The sequence below is a fragment of the Mauremys reevesii genome, linkage group 7 (genome assembly GCF_016161935.1).
Source record: "Mauremys reevesii isolate NIE-2019 linkage group 7, ASM1616193v1, whole genome shotgun sequence".
NCBI classification, from domain to species: domain Eukaryota; kingdom Metazoa; phylum Chordata; order Testudines; family Geoemydidae; genus Mauremys; species Mauremys reevesii.
Genome location: NC_052629.1, coordinates 71,773,010 through 71,794,331, shown reverse-complemented (window position 1 = coordinate 71,794,331; position 21,322 = coordinate 71,773,010). Strand labels below are relative to the sequence as shown.

At 49.9% G+C, this 21,322-nt stretch overlaps 1 protein-coding gene across 22 annotated transcripts in view; it reads right to left on the bottom strand.

Annotated features, from left to right (window-relative positions):
* The window catches only part of NDST2 (N-deacetylase and N-sulfotransferase 2), a 259,472-nt gene that overhangs the window by 38,464 nt on the left and 199,686 nt on the right, over positions 1-21,322 (bottom strand). For 8 of the 22 annotated variants that reach the window (XM_039546500.1, XM_039546503.1, XM_039546501.1 and 5 more), the window contains 2 exons: positions 10,368-10,488; positions 2,841-4,243 (listed from right to left, as the gene is read on the bottom strand). The exons of 1 other annotated variant lie outside the window; for it this stretch is intronic. In XM_039546500.1, the coding sequence (XP_039402434.1) occupies positions 2,841-3,833 (993 nt within the window). In that variant the 5' untranslated portion in view covers positions 3,834-4,243; positions 10,368-10,488. Of the gene's footprint in view, positions 1-2,840; positions 4,244-7,048; positions 7,121-7,835; positions 8,008-10,367; positions 10,489-11,441; positions 11,608-21,322 lie in introns of those variants that run through there. 13 more of the 22 variants (XM_039546512.1, XM_039546511.1, XM_039546517.1 and 10 more) reach the window with 5 other exon arrangements.

Sequence of the window (21,322 nt, the reverse complement as noted above, 5' to 3'; positions counted from 1 at the left end):
ACCCAGAGTCCATGTTAAAAGCCCAAAGAAACACCAGCTGTTTTGTCACTGTTCGGTTCCCCTCCCCTCCCCACAGCACAAGGCCATTAACAAATCCATGAAGTTAGTTCTTGCTTTAAAAAAATACAAATTCATGAACCTCTCCTGGTGCTGCAATCACAGAGCCTCTTTTAAATGGATAAATCTGAGCTTTATCTGCTTTGCCTGAGATTCTCTGTTTACTGATCTCAGATTATTCCTCCATTTCAGTTAAAACCCAAAATGAAACATCTTTTAGAATTATCTGGTCTGGGTTGGTTTTTAAAATCATTAGAACAGACTTGTGCCCTGTCTCCAGGGCTTAGGCCAATTGTCTCCTGCTTCCTTCCCAGGGTCAGTGCTCTGCACAGCCAGGAATGGGGTCCCCACCTTTCCCAGTTTGGGGAGGGGTGTCCTGGCTGGGATAATGTAGACCAGTGTCTTTTGAGGTAGACTTTCATGACATCTGAGTGTCCCAAAACACAGAGCTGCAACCAGGATTCACAGTGCCTGGGGCAAGGTGTAAGTGCAGCCCCAGGGTGACTGTGTACACATACAGAAATAATTGTTTGGCACAGTGTCAGCAACCACTTAGCAAAACAATTAATGATTTACTTACAATACCTGCTCGGTGGTCCGAGGCTTGTGCCTTCTCTCTCTCCCCCTTTGTGTTTCCCTCTTTATCTCCCCTCCACCCTCATTTCCTTTTATTTTACACTCCATAAAGACATTTCAGTTTTTCTTTCAAATTCACAAGATCTTCAGGAAATTATTGCTATTTCCCATATAAAAAACAATTAAAAAAAAAAAAGGTCACCAGGCAAAGTAGCAGCAGACACAGAAACTCAACACAAAAGACAGTCAGTGCCCTTGTGAGAGACAATTTTACCAGAAGAAACATTAGGTGGGAGTGACCATACATATGACAGCAAGCCATGTAACACTGAACAAGACCACTTTTCTGCACATAGTACGAACCAGTAACACTTTGAAGGGGTGAGAGGATGGGTCTGAGACTTTTAGTCTAAATTCCATCAATTACAGTTTCAATGGATGGCAGAGTAACTTTGAGGAGGGTTAGGTAGATGTTCAAGTATTATAGGGCAGTTCTTAAATAATAGATGAGCTCAGCAGGATAGCCTGATCACTTCATTTAAAGTCCCTGGTTCTCTGCATTAGGTAAAAGCACATACAGTACAAAGGCAAATGCAGAAACACAGGAAATATCACACCTAAATAGATTCCTGTCCAGATTCCACCCCACTCTCTCCCTGTCCTGTCCTCTTCTGACTCCTTCCTCAGTTATGTCATCACCACCCAGTCACTCAGGGCCACAATCAACAAACCCCCAAAATGCCCCCCCTCAGAGTCCTCCCCAGCAGTGAGGCCAAGGGGAGAGCTCCTGGCCTGAGCTCTGGGAGCTGCTCTGTGCATCTCCCCCAACCCTTATTCCCGGATTGCTGGACATTCCTTACTCTCTACACAACAGGTGATCTGCAGAACTGGGGGTGGACGAGCTGAGAAGAGTAAGTGAGTAACCTGAGGCGAGAAGAGAGCTCCCCACTCTCCCAAGTGCTGTCCTGAAAGGTCACAGCAGGGCTAAACACTCGACTGAAGCAGTTTTATTGGTTGGTGCCCCAGGTGCCAGCCGTTGGGGCTGAGAGAGGACTATAGGCCTCTCTGCATGTGATGCTCTCAACAGAAGCTGCTCAGATCAAGTTGCATTCTGGGACCCCCATGGACTCCATCACTATATTAAAGATGAGAAAGAGTAGATTGCTGCAGTCATTCTCACCTTTAGCCTACACGTGTTACTCCTGAGGGACCCACCACCCTCAGCCCTCCATACCAAAAGCCTATCCCACTGAAACTCAACCCCTGCATCTGGAGCCCCCCTGCACCACCCTCACTGAGCTCTCTGCACTCAAATCCCCACCATGAGCCCCAACCCCCTGCACCACTCTGAGCCCCCACATCCAGAACCCCACCCAGCTGCACCCCGACCCCCCCCCCCACCCAGCCCCACTCCCCAGCACCCATGCCCCCGCTGAGACCCCACACCCAGACCCCCCACTGAGCCCCAACCACCTTCACCTGGAAGCCCCTGTAGAGTCCCATTGCCCCTGTACCTAGAACCCCGCAATGAGCCTCTGTGCATCCAGATCCCCCCACACCTAGACCCCTCACTGAGCTGCCTGCACCCAGATTGTCCCACACAGAATCCTCTCACCCCACACCTGGATCCCCCCCACACTGAGACCCTCCACACTTGGGTCTTGCCTGGTTGAGTCTACCTGCCCCACACCTGGTGCATCTGGTGCAGAAGGGCAGGGCCCCAGTGTGTTTCTGGGGCAGGCCCAGGCATTGTGCTGTGTCAGAGGTGGGTGCAGCCTCACCACTGAGTCCATGTCCCCGGGGTGGGAGGTGAGAAGGCTGCAGAGTGATCTCCCACCTTCATGCAGCCAGTGGCCTGTGCTCCCACTGCCACGCTGCAGTCTCCGCATTTATTTATTGACAAATAAAACTTGCAGAATTTTAAAATATTGTACACAGAATTTTTAATTTTTTGGTGCAGAATTCCCTCAGGAGTAAAGTGCAGCCCATGAAGGCTACAGGTCCCAAAATGCAATGCAGCATCTTGATCTGGACAGCCTCTGTTGAAAGCATCACATGCTAGGACATATAAACTACATGGGCTACAGTTCTACGATTGCCGCAATCTTAGGGGCAGCCCTGCAGCTCCTGACAGATTGCCAATGCAGCCCTTGATTGGACCCAGGGGCCTTATTTAGGTGCCACTAGATTATCCCTTCAGGCTTTACCTCCACATCAGACACCTTCATGCGAGTGCCCTCTTTGCCCACAAATATGTCATCGATGTCCACGAGGATGTAGCGGTCAAGAGTGAGGCAGAGGCGCTTGCCAGTCAGGTAAGCAATGGCGTCCACAAAAACAAGTTTGTGCAGCCAGAAGTTGAGGTTATTGCCAAAGAGGACCCGCTGGATCCCGTCATGCAGACCCAGGTCCTGCACGACAGTGGCATGCAGTGCTTTGTGGGTGGCCAGGTGAGGAATGGATTCTGAAGACTTTGTGCTGGCCAAGAGCACAGGCTCATAGGTGCTGTGGTTTGACTGGAACACGGTCCAGTCATCACCGGGCAGGGGACCCTGCTCCACCTCGTTGGCCCGAGTGATGTAGAGCAGAGGGGCACTGGGGTTGATGTGATAGTCCCGGAGCCCTAGGTTAGAGTGTAGGAAGAGGGGGAATCCCTTGAGCTGAGCACTAAGCAAGCTGTTCTCATTGGCTTTGAAGAACCCTATAATCCCCACTCCATACTCCACACAGTATTTGTCCAACAGCTCCCGGTTCCAAGCATCTAGGTTCACATATTTAAGGACATTCTCATAGATGATAAGAGCATAGCGGCCCCTGTCCTTGTCTGTCAGGGTGGGCATATCCCCCTTGCCAGGGGCAATCTCTGTCCTGTATTTAAACCGGCTGGATTCCAGGATGGCCACAATTTCCTGCCCCAGCTGGGAGTAAATGCTTTCCACAAAGACTAGCACCACAGGCTCAGTGCGCGAGGTGTCAACGGATTTGGTGAGCCTCCAGCTGGCCTGGGGCGGGATCGGGACCCTGTGCTGGTTGCTGCAGTCGCTGAAGGGCAGGGGCAGTGGCTCCTTGATTTTGGGGCTGTTGGTAACATAGTAGGCCAGGAAGCACATGGAGATCAGGCTGAAGGCAATGAGCACCAGGATCAATCTGTGGAGCTCCAGCTGTCGCACGTGCCGCACCACTTTCCACAGCTGAATCATGGTGAGGCGGGCGGCCCACCCCCTGCTCAAGCTTTGCACGCAAGTCGCCCTGGAGATCTCCAGCGCCACCGTGGCAGCACCCAGTGGCAGCTCGCGAAGAAGAAACAGTGGCTGCAGAGCAAGGGAAAACTAAAGCGAACAGCTTCTAGACTAGACTCCCGGGGATCTGCCATTTATCTCAAGTAACCATGGTCCTCAATTCCCATCGCTCCTCCGTGTGCTGCCCCCTCCGCCACTCCTCTCTCTCAGCCAAGTCCTAGAGAGGACGGGGTGCTTATAAACGCCTTTGTTTCCAAGCCCAAATCAGTCAGCCATCCTGCGCGCTGTGTGTGGAGCCAGGGAATCCCACCTGGCAGTCTATTCCTCAGCTAGCCGCTTGCCATTCACATGATGGCACCTTCTAGCTACACCTGCAATTAAAGAGAGAGATAGACTTTCAGTAAGTGTTCATAATATTTAGCAGGCTACAGGGGCTCAAAATGGTGGGATCAGAGGGGCTGGGGTAGCAGATGGGCATGGAGGCAGGGGAAGGGCAGTCACAGATCAGACCAAGCTGCTGGAGGAAGGAAATGCACCATCAGTAAAGGAATTCAGGTGAGCTGGGGAATGACTCTGTTGGGCTTTATAAGAAGGGATCTGCAGGGAATAGCAATAGTGCTATTCCCTCTTCTGGGATTCTCACACACTGTGATAACAGTAGCCTGCAGCATTTGACATCCCCTACCCCTCCTTGTGCCATCTATGGCACTGGGCACAAGAGAGGAATCCCCTCCTACCCAAGCCTCCCTCTCACAGCAGCATCACGGGGCCTCACTTCCCCCTTTTAACCTGCTCTTGTCATAATAATGTTGCCCCCTCCCCCCCACCTGTTGCCTGCTTCCTTGTGGACTCTAGGGCTACTAAGGTCCCCACTCCCAAGGGAAAGCCTCTCCAATTGCAGGTAGCTCTCTCTCTCCTCCACCCTTGGAATGACACCGTCCCATGTTCCCAGGCTCTTGCTTCGTGAAGCTGCCCTGATTCCCACAGGAGACCCTGCTCCTCCTGAGCTCTCAAGCTAATGCCTTCTTGAGTCCCAAGGGACGCTGTCATTTTAACGACAGAGGACATGTACTCCCCGTGTGCACACCGTGATCTATAAAAGGCAAAGGCAGGGACAGCAGTTTCATTTTTATACATGAGGAGGGTGCCCAGCAGTGATGCCTTTCCCCAGCATAGGAACTCTGATGCTCAGGCGAGTCATATAGCTTTCATCTGAACATATGCACACTCTGCCAGTGACATGTGCCTGACTGACAACCTTGGAGACTACTGATCTAACTAACAGGCTCCTTGATGCATCACCAATGCAAACCTTCCCATGGTACCAATGTGCCTCATATACTGATCTGGAGGCCTTCCCCAGGGCACCTCTAAGGATGAGAGGGGAGTTCAATCAATCTTTGGTCTCTGCTGAGGGTACGTCTACACTACGGGATTATTCCGATTTTACATAAACCGGTTTAGTAAAACAGATTGTATAAAATCAAGTGCACGCGGCCACACTAAGCACATTAATTCGGTGGTGTGCGTCCACGGTCCGAGGCTAGCATCGATTTCTGGAGCGTTGCACTGTGGGTAGCTATTCTGTAGCTATCCCATAGTTCCCGCAGTCAACCCCGCCCCTTGGAATTCTGGGTTGAGATCCCAGTGCCTGATGGGGCAAAAATCATTGTTGCGGGTGGTTCTGGGTAAATGTCGTCAGTCATTCCTTCCTCTGGGAAAGCAAACGGCAGACAATCATTTCGCGCCCTTTTTCACTGGATTGCCCTGGCAGACGCCATAGCATGGCAACCATGGAGCCTGTTTTGCCTCTTGTCACTGTCACCGTATGTGTACTAGATGCCACTGACAGAGGCAATTCAGCAGCGCTACACAGCAGCATTCATTTGCTTTTGCATGATAGCAGAGATGGTTATCAGCCGTTCTGTACCATCTACCATGCCATTGTAAATTGGCAATGAGATGACGGTTACCAGTCCTTTTGTGCTGTACCATCTGCTGCTGTCATAGGTACCCTTGGCTGAGATTGGCTGGGGGCAAAAGACAAAAATGGGAATGACTCCCCAGTCAATCCCTCCTTTATGGTATCTAAAAATAGAATCAGTCCTGCCTAGAATATGGGGCAAGTGTACTAGAGAACCAGTGCATCAGAGAACCAGAGAGCACAGCCGCTCCGTGTCAGATCCTGCAGAAATGATGAGCTGCATGCCATTCACAGGGGGTGCCCCTGCAACAACCCCACCTGTTGATTCCCTCCTCCCCCAGCCTTCCAGGGCTACCGTTGCAGTGTCCCCCATTTGTGTGATGAAGTAATAAAGAATGCAGGAATAAGAAACAGTGACTTGTTAGTGAGATAAAATGAGGGGAAGGCAGCCTCCAGCTGCTATGATAGTCCAGACAGGACATTAAGCAGTGTGAGGGAGAGGAGCCCAGCATCCCGCTGCTATGATAGTCCAGGCAGAACAGAATCTTTTCTTTACACATGAAGGGCGGGGGCTGATGGAGCTCAGCCCCCTGTTGCTATGATGAAGATGGTTACCAGCCGTTCTGTACCATCTACTGGGAATGATCAGGAGTTTTTTACCCAGGCGCCCCCAGCCGACCTCACCGGAGGCCAGCCAGGAGCACTCACGGGCTGATGATGAAGATGGATACCAGTCCTTTTGTACTGCACCATCTGCCACAAGGCTGATGATGACGATGGATATCAGCCATATTGTACCATCAGCCACCAAGGAGGGGGGGCGAGGATGCTGCCGTTGACTGCTGCAGCATTGCGTCTATCAGCAGCATTCAGTAAACATAGGGTGACATTTAAAAGAGTCAAGAGAGGATTTTTTTCCCTTTTACTTCTGGGGGTGGGTGAGGGGGGTAAATTGACGAGCTATGCCCTGAACCACCGCGGACAATGTGTTTGATACTACAGGCATTGGGAGCTCAGCCAAGAATGCAAATGCTTTTCGGAGACTGCAGAAACTGTGGGATAGCTTGAGTCCTCAGTCCCCCCTCCCTCCCTCCATGAGCGTCCATTTGATTCTTTGGCTTTCCGTTACGTTTGTCACGCAGCAGCGTGCTGAGTCCCTGCTGTGGCCTCTGTCTGGAGATTTTTTTTAAAATGCTTTGGAATTTCGTCTTCTGTAACGGAGCTCTGATAGAACAGATTTGCCTGCCCATACAGCGATCACATCCGTACGGTCCATGCTGGAGTTCTTTTTGGATTTTGATTTCGGACTGCATCGCCACCCGTGCTGATCGGAAACAGGAAATGATATTTAAAAGTTCACGGGGCTTTTCCTGTCTACCTGGCCACTGCATCCGAGTTCTGATTGCTGTCCAGAGCAGTCACAGTGGTGCACTGTGGGATACCGCCCGGAGGCCAATACCGTCGATTTGCGGCCACACTAACCCTAATCCGATATGGTAATACCGATATTAGCGCTACTCCTCTCGTTAGGGAGGAGTACAGAAACCGGTTTAAAGAGCCCTTTATATCGATATAAAGGGCCTCTTAGTGTGGACAGGTGTGGCGTTAAATCGGTTTAATGCTTCTAAAACCGGTTTAAACGCGTAGTGTAGACCAGGCCTGAGACTGCCAACAAGGTCAATTAGTGCCAAGTGCCTGGATGGTGACAGGGGTGGGAACACCTGCTTACATCTCCCACTTCCCTCTCCATTTCACATAGACCACTGAAGAGCATCATGCCATCTTTCAGTGCCACACAGCCTGGGTGCATTTGGGCCAGGTTACAGGTTAAAGCTGTATATCTCATTACTGATCCCCAGCTCTCCTGTCATTTTTATACCAGCAGCCTTGTTTCACCACATGCTGTTATTTTTACAGGAAAAGATCCCACAAGGACAGACAAGCACCAATCCTTCCAAGATGCAAACACCAGGGAACTTATAAGATATGCCCTGATTTCAAAATCACTGCTTCTTTCTCCTTGCCAGAAACATGGTTACCTAATGCAAAGCAGCTTCCCAGGAACTCACAGGAGCACACGGGTCTCTCTCCCTCTCATGCACATCCACCGCTTCCCAGCTAGGCAGATGCTGAGCAAGCACCAGGGCCCCGTCACAAGGAAGTACCAGATGTCCCACACAGAGTCAGTCACATGTTCACAATGAGCTCTTTCTGAAAGTCACAAAGAAACCCAAAACACACAGATGCACAACACACACACACACACACACACAAACAGTCCCTCCTCATCCTATGCAACTGGCACAGCACGTCACAGCTGTTTCCCAGCAACAATGAGAAGAGAAATGAGAGGCTGCTGAAGTGGACCATTCAGCATCTTTTCCCTGTGCCTCCCCCTTTTTAGCCTTTTTGCTCTGATTTTTATTATTCTAATGTACTTGTAATTTGATTAGCCCTATTTGTCTCTGATTGTAAAACAGACACAGGGCCTGTTTATCAAAGAAGGGCTTTAAAATCAAATGCCACCAGAGGAGAAACTACTCATGATTAAAAGATGCTGACTTTATAATGTGCATTTCGTAATAGAAAAAAAACTACATCAGGGAAAAGATCAATTCACAGCTGGGGCCAAAAGTCGAACTCTAAAGGTTCCCACCAGGCTAGTTTCTAAACTCTTGGTATTACTTGAAACAGAGATGACAAAGCAAGTGGATTGATAATGATGTAAATATATAACACCACCATCTTTTACCTGTGGAATGGGGTCAGAATGCTCTTTACTATCATTAAAATTCACAATGCCTTTTGATCTCAGCTCATCGAGGCAGGGACCACTTCTTTGCACGTATCTGTGCAGTGGCTAACACAGTGAGGCCCCAAACCTGATAGAAGACGTACTTTACACATGGGGAAACTGAGGCACAGCAAGGGTGACTTGCCCAAGGCCACAGTGGAAGGGTCAGGACTAAGAGACCCAAGAATCCTTCTTCCCCATCTCCTGCTGTAATCCTGGACAGCCCTCTTCACTGACAGAGCTGGATTTGGAAGCCCAGCCCAACCAGCAGGAAAGTGCTGCACTGCCTTCATCACAAACATACCGACTATTTTTGAAAGCCTGGATTCTAGATAAGTATACGTGAGGCAGCTCAGCACCTCTGAAAATCAGGATCTTAAGTGTCTCAAAGTTGGACATCCAAAAATGTAACACCAAAACTCACTGCCCCTGTTTGAAAAACACTCAAGAAAATGACTTTTCTCCCTCCACTGTGAGCCTTCCTGCGCTAACACTGCAAAGGGGGCCCCAGCACCATCACCCTCTTATTTAGCACCAGAACTCTGGAGGCGCTTTACATTAAATGGAATAACACTGAAAGGAGCCGGTGTTCAAAAAAGGGAGGACAGTAGCTGAAAGAGCCAATGTGCTATGTCCTTTCTATCAGGGAAGTTCCTGCTCTACAGTTGGGTCTACCAGGCATTACAACCCACATGTCAATGGGCTTTAATTGCTATGAGAAACGCCCTTTACTCTGCTTACACAAATGCACTTCCCAAGCCCACTCGGGGCCTTGGATACTCAATCCTGCCTGTGAGAAGGGGTTTTAGGACTGAGAAGCCAACTGCATATCACAGAGCTCACGTTTTCCTCATCCCCCTGCCTTGGGCTGCCAGGGGACACATGTCATCTCCACATACACGGCACAAGAGGTTCTTCTTGCAAGGATGGCTTTAAGAAGAACATAAGGAGGTATTTGTAAGCCAAGGAGCCCATGGGCTGGGCACAGAGGTTACCAAATAAATGCTGATTGGACAGAATTTGCAACCCACAGGCCACTATCAAGGAAGATCCCACAGTGCCCGAGGCACTGATCTTTAGGGAAGCCTGACAGTGCATCCTCAAAAAACAGCCTGGAAAGCAGCACTAGTTCACTTCCCTGATTCTATCTACCCATCTATTCACCCTCCCCTGTCAGTGCTGAACCGTGTGTCTCTACAGCACAGCACTGCACCTTTAGTCTTCTGGTTACAATTCTCAAAAGGAGAACCGCAAGACAACTGGATTGTTCTTTTTAAAGTTGGGGTGAGCTGGGATTTAAGCTAGCCTGCTGCATCTGCAGTACCCAGCTGAGGGGCATGAGGGAAGGATACCCCCTGCACTGGGGACTTCTGAATCATGTGAGTGTTTGGATAACAATGACTCCATTCAATGGTCCAGCGACGCTCACAAACAAGCCCCCATTTGTTACATGGGTGAGCGCAAAAAAACAAATTAAAAAGAGGCCTGTATCAAATCGCTGCTCAAGAATCTGTCAGCTCTGATCTCTCTAACAAGGCCTCCCAGCCAGAGGGCATGCCAGCTGGCACACCGTACACTGAGCTCTTTGGGGACTGCTTCAGCTGGTTTAGTTAAGGGGGAAAAAAAAAAAGAAAAAGAAAGAAAAAAAACACAACAAAAATTACATCAGAAATGGTGAGGGAGGCACCTAGCAGCCATCCCTACCCAAACTGCAAAGCCCAGGACGATCTCCAGTGGGAGGAATTAAACAGTTCCCTCTTACGGGAGAAGAAATTACCTGTCCTTTCCTGTGTGGTGGGTCAAACTCATGAGGATCTAACACTTCAGAAGTATCAAGTTCATGGAGAAGTCAGGGTCTGTTCCAATCTGGGTGTAAATTTGCCAAGACCGCTTGATCTCTAAAGGTATGGAAGCAGGAGGTCAGAATGTGCAGCCAGGACTGAAAATTACATTAGTCCAAGGTCCCAGACTCACTGTGTTCAGTCCTGCCTCGGAAGCATTGCTAGATGAATGCACCAGTGACAGTTTTAAGGTCAGCTATCTCACAAATCACCAAGGCTAAACCAAATGCTTTGTACCACTTTGAAGCTAAGATTCTCAATTCCATAGTGACACACAGCATTAATGCTGAAATTCAGATGTTTGTGAAATAAGAAGTACTAAAATCATATTGCAACTGTAGTAGTGTAACAGCAAGATAGTAATCAGAATGATGTGGTTTTAGTTCTGCTACGCAGCCATCTGCAAAGGACTGGAAATTATTTTGTGGGATCAGTCCAAAAGCTTTCAAGACCAGTGACTAAGCCCTGGCTCTGAACTAGTACCAGAAACAGAGAAGGTCAATCTCCACACTGAGGTGCACAGAAACTGGAACCCATCTGGGATTCACGGTGTGCCCAGGGACAGGGGAGGTATTGACAGTCTGATAACATCAGCAAGAACTCCCGTCATGTAGAGGACCCACCTTCTGACTGCACTGCAGAAGGCTCACTGCCCTAGGAAACAACTTTTCTGGTGCAACATTCTCCCCCTCCCCCCCATTAATCATCATCTAATGGATTTCTAGACACCACAATGGCAGGCTCCTCTCCTTTGTCACAAATGACTCCAGTTCCATGCTCTCCTCCCTACACTTCCTATGCAACAAGAACAGCTCTGGACACCAAAGACATAGCACAAACTGGTTTATACAGTAGTTACAGAAGGAATCTAATTGATTTTCTACTCCATTTCATTCCACCTTAATACACCATCTCTCAGGAAACACCGCATTTCCTTTTTAAGAATAAGCATTTTTTAAAAGTAGAAATTCCAAATTCTTGGTGCCAGGGTAAAAACAAAACAAAAGTACCTTGCTTGTCAGCTCCATAGTGGAACAAAACTGTCAGACATCCCTGCCTCTCCACTCCTCTACAGCTGTATCAGCACTAGGATCTGGAACTACCTCACAATGGTTACCAACCATGCATGGCTCCCCCTCTTCAGTGGCTGTGCAGCGTCTGGTCACTAGTGTAGACAAGGCCTGTTTAGCTCCAACTGCAGAATGAGCGTTCAGCCCTTGGGCAGGTAGGAGACTGATTACTCTTTGTGGGACAGGTAATGAGCCTGGTGTGGCCTCTGTATGCTGTGTGTTCAAACACAGCTCATTGTGGGGGTGAGGGTGACACCCATTGCCAGCTAGCACCAAAGTCTTGGATAGACAAGGCCCAAAGAATGGAGAGCTCAGGCAGGAGATCAGCTCCGGCAAGAAGCACCAGCAGTTGCTGCTCTGACAGACGCTGCTGAGACTAAGTCAAACCAGTTCTGTGATCTGCCTGGGTGAGTCACCCTGAGGAGACAGGCCTCTTCTGGCAGGGATCCAGGGTAAGTGGGAGATCTGCCAGCTGGCCGACAGGCCTGAAGGCATCAGCCTGAAACATGAGGAGAAGGGCTGGAAGAGGAGACAGCAATTACTTCTCTTCAGACAGGTGTGTAACTTCACACCCCCTGCATTAGCACAGCCTGCATTAGCTCCGCCCAGTGCAGAACAAAAGGGAACTGAGCAGTAGCCTGGAGCTCAAAGTCACGCTGCCAGATCTCTGAGATGCTCGCTAATCTGCAGCAGGGCAGCTCTGAGCTATCTGCCAGGGGTGCGGCTGCACAGGACCCCATGATTCCCGGGGGCCCTGGCTGACAGCAGCTCCCTCCAGCACACTCTTCTGACCTCCCACTCCCATGACTGGCACCCTGATCCAAACCACACAGACCTCCTGGCCTAACCCCACTGACAAGCACTCCAATGCCATCCTCCCAGCTGTGAAAAACCTTCCTGATAAGCACCTTCAGCCAGCTGTCAGCCCAGCCCCCACCAACCTGCTATGCTGATTGCCTCTATGGTGTCGCTACATCTAGAGTTGACCTGACTCATCTTCCTAGGCCTAGGAATTTCAGACTGTTGCATGCACTGATGTGCCGCTGGGCTTGGCTGTCAGCACAAGCCCCTACTTGTGTCACACAAGCTGGGAGGGGAAGGCAGTCTGTCCCCACCTGGCATCCCAGATGCACAAATCAGAAAACAAAACAAAAGAAACCTTTACAAACAAAAATCAGATACTGCAGCATTCAGCAATTTTGAGGGCTATACCCCAGTGAAAGGAATGCAAAGAGGCAGCCTGCCAGCTACACACATTGGCTGGAATGAAAAGGAGAGTGTGTGTGTGTGTCCTCGCAAAGCAAGTGCATGGAAAGGTCAGTGATCTCAGCAGCTGAAGTGACGTAACTGCTCGGTGGCTGACCAAGCCCTGAAGTTAGAAAGAAGCGGGATTTTTCTCACAGCTTAGGAGTCACAGGTATCCAAGTGGAACCTTCACTTCCTCACCTCATACTTGACAGAGCTCTCATTTCAGAATATTAACCCATTCCAAAGGCTTTATCCTTTTATTCTGGGATTAGCTTCCCTTCTCTCCTCTGCCCCTCCTCACACCAACTGTTTGGAGTGGTGGGGAGGAGGAACAATGCACCGGCTCCTTGTTCCCCACACAAAGACAGAGCAGTGAATGATGCTCCTCACCCCACCTGAATGATGAGTCAGGTCCCCCCAAACCTGGGATATTTCCACACTAAGCACAGGTTCCCCAGTACACTAGCCATCAACCCAAATTCTTTACCATGTAAAATCCCTCCACTTTGGACATGAGCACAGGAAATAGCTGCTGTACCTTCAGCACTAGATATGGACAAGGATCTACCCTCCATTCCCTAACACGCCTCTCTGCCACCACTCAGACAGAAGACTGGTGAAGAGAACAAACAGCTCTCTCTGCAACCAGTCTCTGACAGATAACCTAATCAGGCAGGGAGATGCAGCAAGCACCAAATACGGGAGCTCAACAGACCCAAGGTGTCTCAATCGGAACACCCGCTGGAGCATCCAAAATCGGGGCCACGTTCAAAAGTTTGGCTCTAAATAGCCATGCAACCAGTCCAAACGTCTTACAGCTTTTCTCTTTGCTTGGAATATTTCCTCTTAAAATCCTGTCTTTAACCACCAAGATCAAGCCTAGACTGTGTTCTGTCTCTTATATGTCCCTTCTGAGGGTCTATGCCTTGCACCGACTCTGACAGAAGGACTCCAGGATCTAATATGTCTTTCCCGTCTTGAACATCTCGGTGCATACAACAGTAGGAATCAGTTATATCAGGGTAAGAACTGTCGCACTGAAATCTCCTGTGAAATAGCAGAGGAAGAAAGCTCCAGCAGAGAGTGAAAACCACCAGAGAGGCCTCCATGCTTACCTCTCCTTGTGGTTTAAACCTTGCAATTACAAGGGAGCCACAATTTGCTTAGGTCTGCAAAAGAACAAGTTGTGTGGCTGTGTACTGAGGCTCCTTCCCGCCTGTCATGGCTGGCTTGCATGTTTGGAAAGCCTCCAGAAGGCAAAGCACATAGTTAAAGGGATGTTTGTCCTACCATTCAGTTCTCGATGGGCAGACCTCCAGCTAAGCACACAGCTCCCCAATCCCTTTGGGGTAGGGGTACTGTTAAATATAACCTGGAATATTTTCTGTAAAGAAAAAGAAACCACATCCTGAGTCCAAGCAACCCCAGCTGCCATTCCATGGGATGCACATGTGCTTTCCAAGGTCTCTCCTCAGGGAAGAAGGGTGATCATCCTGGAAGCCCCATCTATGGAAAGATGTTAGGGTTCTATGGCCACTCTCTTCACCACATGGTCAACTCTCCAACAATATCTACCCCATAGGGGCCTAGGGGACAGGCAGGTGGGGGCCAGCTCAGGGGGATGAATCAGCCCAGGTCTGAGCTACAAGGGGGACCTTGCACCTGGAGGTCAGTCCAAGGCCTAGTTATGAAGGGGATCAGTCTGGGTCCAGCTATAGTGGTGTCTGGAACACAAAGGGATGCAGTGTAATTGATCAAACTTGAAAAGTGGCGTGGAGCTGGCATCATTAGTCATTGCTAAATCAAGCAGCAATTTCAAGCCCCAATCCATTTGCTTCTTATGTCCCAAACCCCATTAAATAATGCACTGGGATTTGATACACAAAATACACATTCTTTGGCAGGTTTCGCTATCGCAGGACGGCTCTTGATATTATCCAAACAAATACACACATATTTGGGAGGGGACAAAATATCCTGTCTCTCTCGCTGTTTGTTTTAACACATGACAAACATCAAGTTCAGAGCCTGGTGTCTTTATCTCGGCAGCTGGAAGAGCTAACACAAGAGCCCTGGGCTCCGCAGAGAAAGGAAGACATTCCCTGCCTCTGTGGAAGTGGAGATGTTCTGCAGTGGGCAATCTCAGTATATGCAGGAGAAAGAGTGATAGAGAAAGACATAACTAAATTCTCACATATGGCTGCAACAGACCAACAGGGACACATCAGCTTCTTTGCTGGAGAGGACTATCCAATCCACCCCTTGCAGTGGGAAAGGTGGGCCAGAGTTCTAGCATCTCTCAAGGAAAAGTACTTGGTCCCTACTCAAGGGACCAGACACCATCTCTTGATGCTGAGACGCTCACAAAGTATCATCCTACCTTTAACCTTCTTCTTTGGGGGAAGGTTATTGAAAAGGATAGCAGAGCAATTTTGGTAACACCTGAAGTCCTCAGATATCGTTGACTCCAGTTTGTTTTAAGACTGGGTATGATCTGGAGTCTGCACTGGTTTCACTGGGCGACAATACCCTGATGTACATGTACATTGGCCAAACTGGACAGTCTCTATGCAAAAGAATAAATGGACACAAATCTAACATCAGGAATCATAACATTCAAAAAACCAGTAGGAGAACACTTCAACCTCTCTGGTCACTCAGTAACAGACTTAAAGGTGGCAATCTTGCAACAGAAAAGCTTCAAAAACAGACTCCAATGAGAAACTGCTGAACTTGAATTAATATACAAACTAGATACCATCAATTTAGGCTTGAATAGAGACTGGGAATGGCTGAGCCATTACACACATTGAATCTATTTCCCCATGTTAAGTATCCTCACACCTTCTTGTCAAACTGTCTGAAACGGGCCATCTTGATTATCACTACAAAAGTTTTTTTCTCCTGCTGATAATTGCTCATCTTAATTAATTAGCCTCTTAGAGTGAGTAGAGCAGCTCCCACCTTTTCATGTTCTCTGTATGTGTATATATATTTCCTTACTATATGTTCCATTCTATGCATCCGATGAAGTGGGCTGTAGCCCACGGAAGCTTATGCTCAAATAAATTTGTTAGTCTCTAAGGTGCCACAAGTACTCCTGTTCTTTTTGCGGATACAGACTAACACGGCTGCTACTCTAATACCCTGATGGTGATGGATGATGATGAGGTTGACAGACAAGAAGCAGTAACGTGGGTAAGGCCAGGGAGAAACAACTGGAGGGAATGGTATAAGTGAGAGCAAATGTTCTGGGTGGGAAAGCACAGGTGCCTTTTAGCACTCCGGTTCATAACCTTGTTGGTTCCTTGGCTGCTTTGGGATGCATAAGCAGCAGCGGTCAAGAATCCCTTTTCCATTCTATGCTTTGCCAGAAGGCCTTCACTTCCATGCAGTATTTTTGCAATGTGCTTCTACTTGAGGCTACAACTAAAGACCACCTGGAAACCTGGGCTGGTGGAGAGCACAGCCGCTGCCTACTTAGTGGTGTACCTTGCAGTGAACATACACTACGGGACACCTGTGCTCTGCTATGAAGCTCACCAATTCTCCCAGTGGGGGTGAGCTGAGAGGAAAGGAGATTTTTAGTCTCCTTATACTAGATCTGAATGCGTTCCATGTGCCTAGAGTTTTAGACAGATTTTTAAAATGTGCCTCTATAAAAATGCACAGATCAATACAGGCACACCATACACTTCCATTAGGGAGCCCCTGAACAAAGAGCTGCAGAACCTTCCCAAGGAATACAAATGAATCCTGCTCAAATCTCCCTCATCACTGCAATGTACTTTTATAAACACACAATGCTTGGCCCACATGGAGGGACTTCTAACCAGGGCAGAGCATGTGTACGCACACAAACACCACACAGCCTGCTTGTGGCCCGATACCATACCCATCTAATTCCCTGCACACAGTAGTATCTGATAACTTTCTTTCTGGAGCCCCCACCTCTATTACACAGCAGATTTATGGAGAAAGTAAACTACGTGCATGAGGACAGGCAGACTCCCTGGGCCTCAGCTGTGCCATTCCTGACAACTGGCGATTCGAAGGTGCTAAAGCCTCATTATGGTCAAGGTACCCTGCGAGACTCAGCCAGGAAACTGCTGCTGGGAACATCCTCTCACAGGCGATTCACAGCAGGAACATCTCAGCCCCTGACTGCAGCAGGACATCAGGGCAGAATGGAGAGAGTTGTGTGTGTGGCTAGGAATGGGCTATTCTCAACTTTGTGAAGGCATGTTAGCACAGCAGAGATAGGAGGGATGCAGTACGACAAACAGCCTGGGAGAGGATCCCAGTGGCAGGAACAGAAGCTCCCTTAACCACCACGCACATAGGCCATGGCTACATTTGCAGATGTAGAGCGCTTTGGGTTAAACCAGCCTTCGGAGAGCGCACCAGGGAAAGCACTCCAGTCTGTCCACACTGACAGCTGCAAGTGCACTGGCGTGGCCACATTCGCGGCACTTGAAGCGACATTGGGAGCAGCACATTGTGGGCAGCTATCCCACAGAGCACCTCTTCCCATTCTGGCGCTGTGGCTTGTGGGAAGGGGGCATGGGGTGAGGGGTATTCTGGATCCTGTCCCAATGCCCCGTGATGCATTGCTTCACATCCCAGCAAACCCTGTGTTTCCGTCCACATTTGGTGCCATTCTTTCAACGGTTTCTGTGCAGAGCACGCTTTGTCTTCCTTTTCAGTCTGCGGGAATGGAGCCTGAACTGCTGTGGAAAATGCTGATGAGTCTCGTCAGCACATCACGTTTGGCAGTTGAGTTACTGCTTAAGATCCAAAGTGACAGTGAGGAGTCCGACGATGATATCGAGTCGCATGCGACACAAAATTGCTTGCGGCATTTACGGACATGCTCAGCTCCGTGGAACGCGGCTTTTGGGCTCGGGAAACAAGCACTGAGTGGTGGGATCACATCGTCCTGCAAGTCTAGGATGATGATGAGTGGCTGCAGAACTTTCGGATGAGAAAAGCCACTTTCATGGGACTGTATGCTGAGCTCGCCCCCACCCTGTGGCGCAAGGACACGAGATTGAGAGCTGCCCTGCCAGTGGAGAAGCGAGTGGCTATTGCAATCTGGAAGCTGGCAACAGCTACTGATCCAGACAGCTACCGATCGGTTGCTAACCAGTTTGGAGTGGGGAAGTCGACCATTGGAATCGTGTTGATGCAAGTTTGCAGGGCCATTAATCGCATCCTGCTCAGAAGAACCGTGACTCCAGGTAACGTGCATGACATTGTGGCTGACTTTGAACAAATGGGTTTCCCTAACTGTGGAGGGGCAATAGATGAGACGCATATCCCTATTCTGGCACCAGCCCACCTAGCCTCTGAATAAGTTAACCGAAAGGGGTATTTCTCCATGGTTCTCCAGGCACTTGAGGATCACTGTGGTCGTTTCATTGACATTAACGCAGACTGGCCTGGAAGGGTTCATGACGCATGCATCTTTCGGAACACTGGCCTGTTCAAGAAGCTGCAAGCCGGGACTTTTTTCCCAGACCAGAGGATCACCGTAGGGGAAGTCGAAATGCCCATTGTGATCCTTGGAGACTCCGCTTACCCTTTAATGCCGTGGCTCATGAAACCCTGCACAGGGAGCCTGGACAGCAGCCAGGAACGGTTCAACTACAGGCTGAGCCGGTGCCAAATGACTGTGGCCTGTGCTTTTGGCCGTTTGAAGGGCCGCTGGTGCTCTCTTTATGGGAAGCTGGACTTGGCCGAAGACAGCATCCCTGCGGTTATGTACCCTCCATAATATTTATAAAGGGAAGGGTGAAAGATTCACTCAGGCATGGGCCGTGGAGGTTCAACACCCGGAGGCTGAATTTGCGCAGCCAGAGAGCAGGGCTATTAGAGGGGCCCAGTGTGGAGCTGCAAGGATTAGGGATGCCTTGAGGGAGTACTTTGAGGCTGAAAGCCACCAGTAATGTCTGGTGCTCTGCACGGGAGTTAAGTGCAGTGGCTGTGTTTGGTAAACTGACTTGCAGTGCTTGTTGCTTTCCTGGGCTAAGGTATATTTTGCTTTATGCACTAATAAAGTATGTTTTCAAAGTAAAAAAACTCCATGTTGAGGGGCGTTGAGTGCAGTGGATAAGGGTCATAATTTTGGTGGGTGGGTGGTGAAGCTACGGGTGTAGGAGGCAGCTGGGGGCGGTAAAAACCTGGATGCTGGGGAAAGTGGGTTGGAGGGGACATGAGGACACAAGGGGAAGAGTTTTGGGACAAGGGCTGCGGGGGGGGGAGGGGGCGAGCGCGGTAGTGCTCCACCTGCATGGCGATGAGCGCGTGGATAGAGTCCACTTGGCACTCCATTATGCTAATTAGCCGTTCCGTGCTTTGCCGCCGGTGCGTTGCGTTTTCCTGGCGGATCCTCCTTTCGCTCTCCCTCCACTTCTGTGCCTTTCGATTCTCGTTTACAGACTGCTGCATGACTTCATGCATCATGTCTTCTTTGCTTTTACATGGCCTCTTCTGGAGTCTTAGTCTGTCAGCCGGTGATAAGAATGACGTCTAAGATCTCAAGGTTGCACCTAAACAGGCAAAATGCAACACTTAACAGAGGAAGCATTGTACATACCAGACAGAGCAATGATTCCCCCGCACTTAAGGAGGGCAATCACAAAAAACAGTTTGCCTGTCCCGAAGCAAGCGCACATAATCTACGGGAATCCCAGAAATGGTGAGTAAGCACAGGGTCCATGGGGACTGATTGTTTCATGGCTGTACTGTTCTCTGGGTTTCTGTGCCTTGGGGAGAGCCAACAGCTGCAGGGGGCACCTACACTGAACACTGTCCCAACTTTCTCCACAGGAGTTCATCCTGGAAGATATCTCGCTGCTGAGGGTAACCAGGGAAGCAAGAGAGGGTCCTCTCCTACAATGCGGCTTCCGCCCTGGCCCACATGCATCTTGCCTGTGTGCAGCAATGGTCTCCCCCGCCCCTCACGGCACAGTGGCGTGGACACGTTAGCCTGACAGACAAAAACCACATTGGCTCTCCCAATAAACCTGCGCAGGCGCTTTGCCCACATTCTGGCTGAGATTTTTGAAGAGATCACTGATGCCGATTACCACGATGTGATAGACCACATCAATGTGCTATTCCGCATCTAGGCATGCTTGCAGCCCTTACCCTCCTCGCCCAAAGAGCCCATACCTAAAAACTTCCTTCCCAAAAAGAAAGCTGCTTACCAGGAACCTCCTCTGTTGTTTGTCCTTCCCCAAGCACTGGACACCGTGACTGGCTGCCTTCCTCCTGGCTCGAGAAGAACTCCTGGCTGCAGGCATCTAGGGATTCTGGGGTATCTCCCCCTTCCCTCAGCACCATCACTCACGCTTTCCTCCTCCCCCTCCCGCCCCGCCCTTGCTGTGCTGGGCTCGGAAGTGTCCATGGTGGTCGTTGCAGTGGAGGTGGGATCGCCACCAAGTATCGCATCCAGCTCTTTGTAGAATTTGCAGGTCGTGGGGGCAGCACCAGAGTGGCCACTATCTCCTCTGCTCTTCACACATGGCATCTATCATGCTACAGAACCCCCTAAGGTGTGAAATCTCCCTGTTACCCTGCAAATTCAGGATCTCCTGGATAAGCATATGCTGCTGCTATATCTTTTGCAGACTGGGCCCAATGTGCAGAGCCCAAACTGGGCCACTGGGGGTCCATATAGTCATATCCAGTAGCCAGGGCTAGCTTCAGTATCTACCGACTCAATAATGTTAAGGGGCTAGGCGAGGAATGAATTATGTGCCACTTCCAGAAAAGGGGTGAGCTCTCCCAAGAAAGCGTCTTATTAACACTGATGTTGCATACTATGTCACTGCTATAGGCTCTGGTGCTGGCTAGTGCTTTAAAAGCAGCTGATAAAACGTGACAGGGAGGTGGGGAAATGTAAAGTACCTCCCTTACAGTAAAGTCTGCTTTGGTCTGGTCTCCCATTAGAGACGGTCTCATCAAGAATGAAAAGGAAAAGGATTCTATTTAAGCTTTTCATACCTGTTTAACTGGTTTCTGGGAGGTTAGTATCATTTATTAACTGTAATACACTAGTACCCAGAGGCCCCAACCGAGATCAGCGTTTCAGTAGGCTGGGTGTTGTATAGCAAGACACAGCCCAGTTGCAAACAGATTACGCTCCAAATTAAGACAAAATGCAGTAAGTGGGTGTTACAAGGAAGCAGGGGCGGCTCTAGACACCAGCGCGCCAAGCAGGCGCGTGGGGCGGCCGTTTCCCGGGGGGCGGCATTTGGCTCCGGTTGAGCTCCCGCCGGCATGCCTGCGGCAGGTCCACCGGAGCCCGGGACGAGCGGACCTGCCGCAGGCATGACTGCGGCGGGTCCCCTCTTCCCTCGGCTACAGTTGAGCTCCCGCAGGCATGACTGCGGCAGGTCCGCTCGTCCCGGGCTCTGCTGGACCTGCCCACGCATGCCGGCAGGAGCTCAACCGGAGCCGCGGGAAGAGGGGACCCGCCGCGGGACCGGGGAAGGGCGGCGCAGCGCTCCGCGCTGCTTGGGGCAGCCTACTTTCTAGAGCCGCCCCTGCAAGGAAGGGAAGGGTGA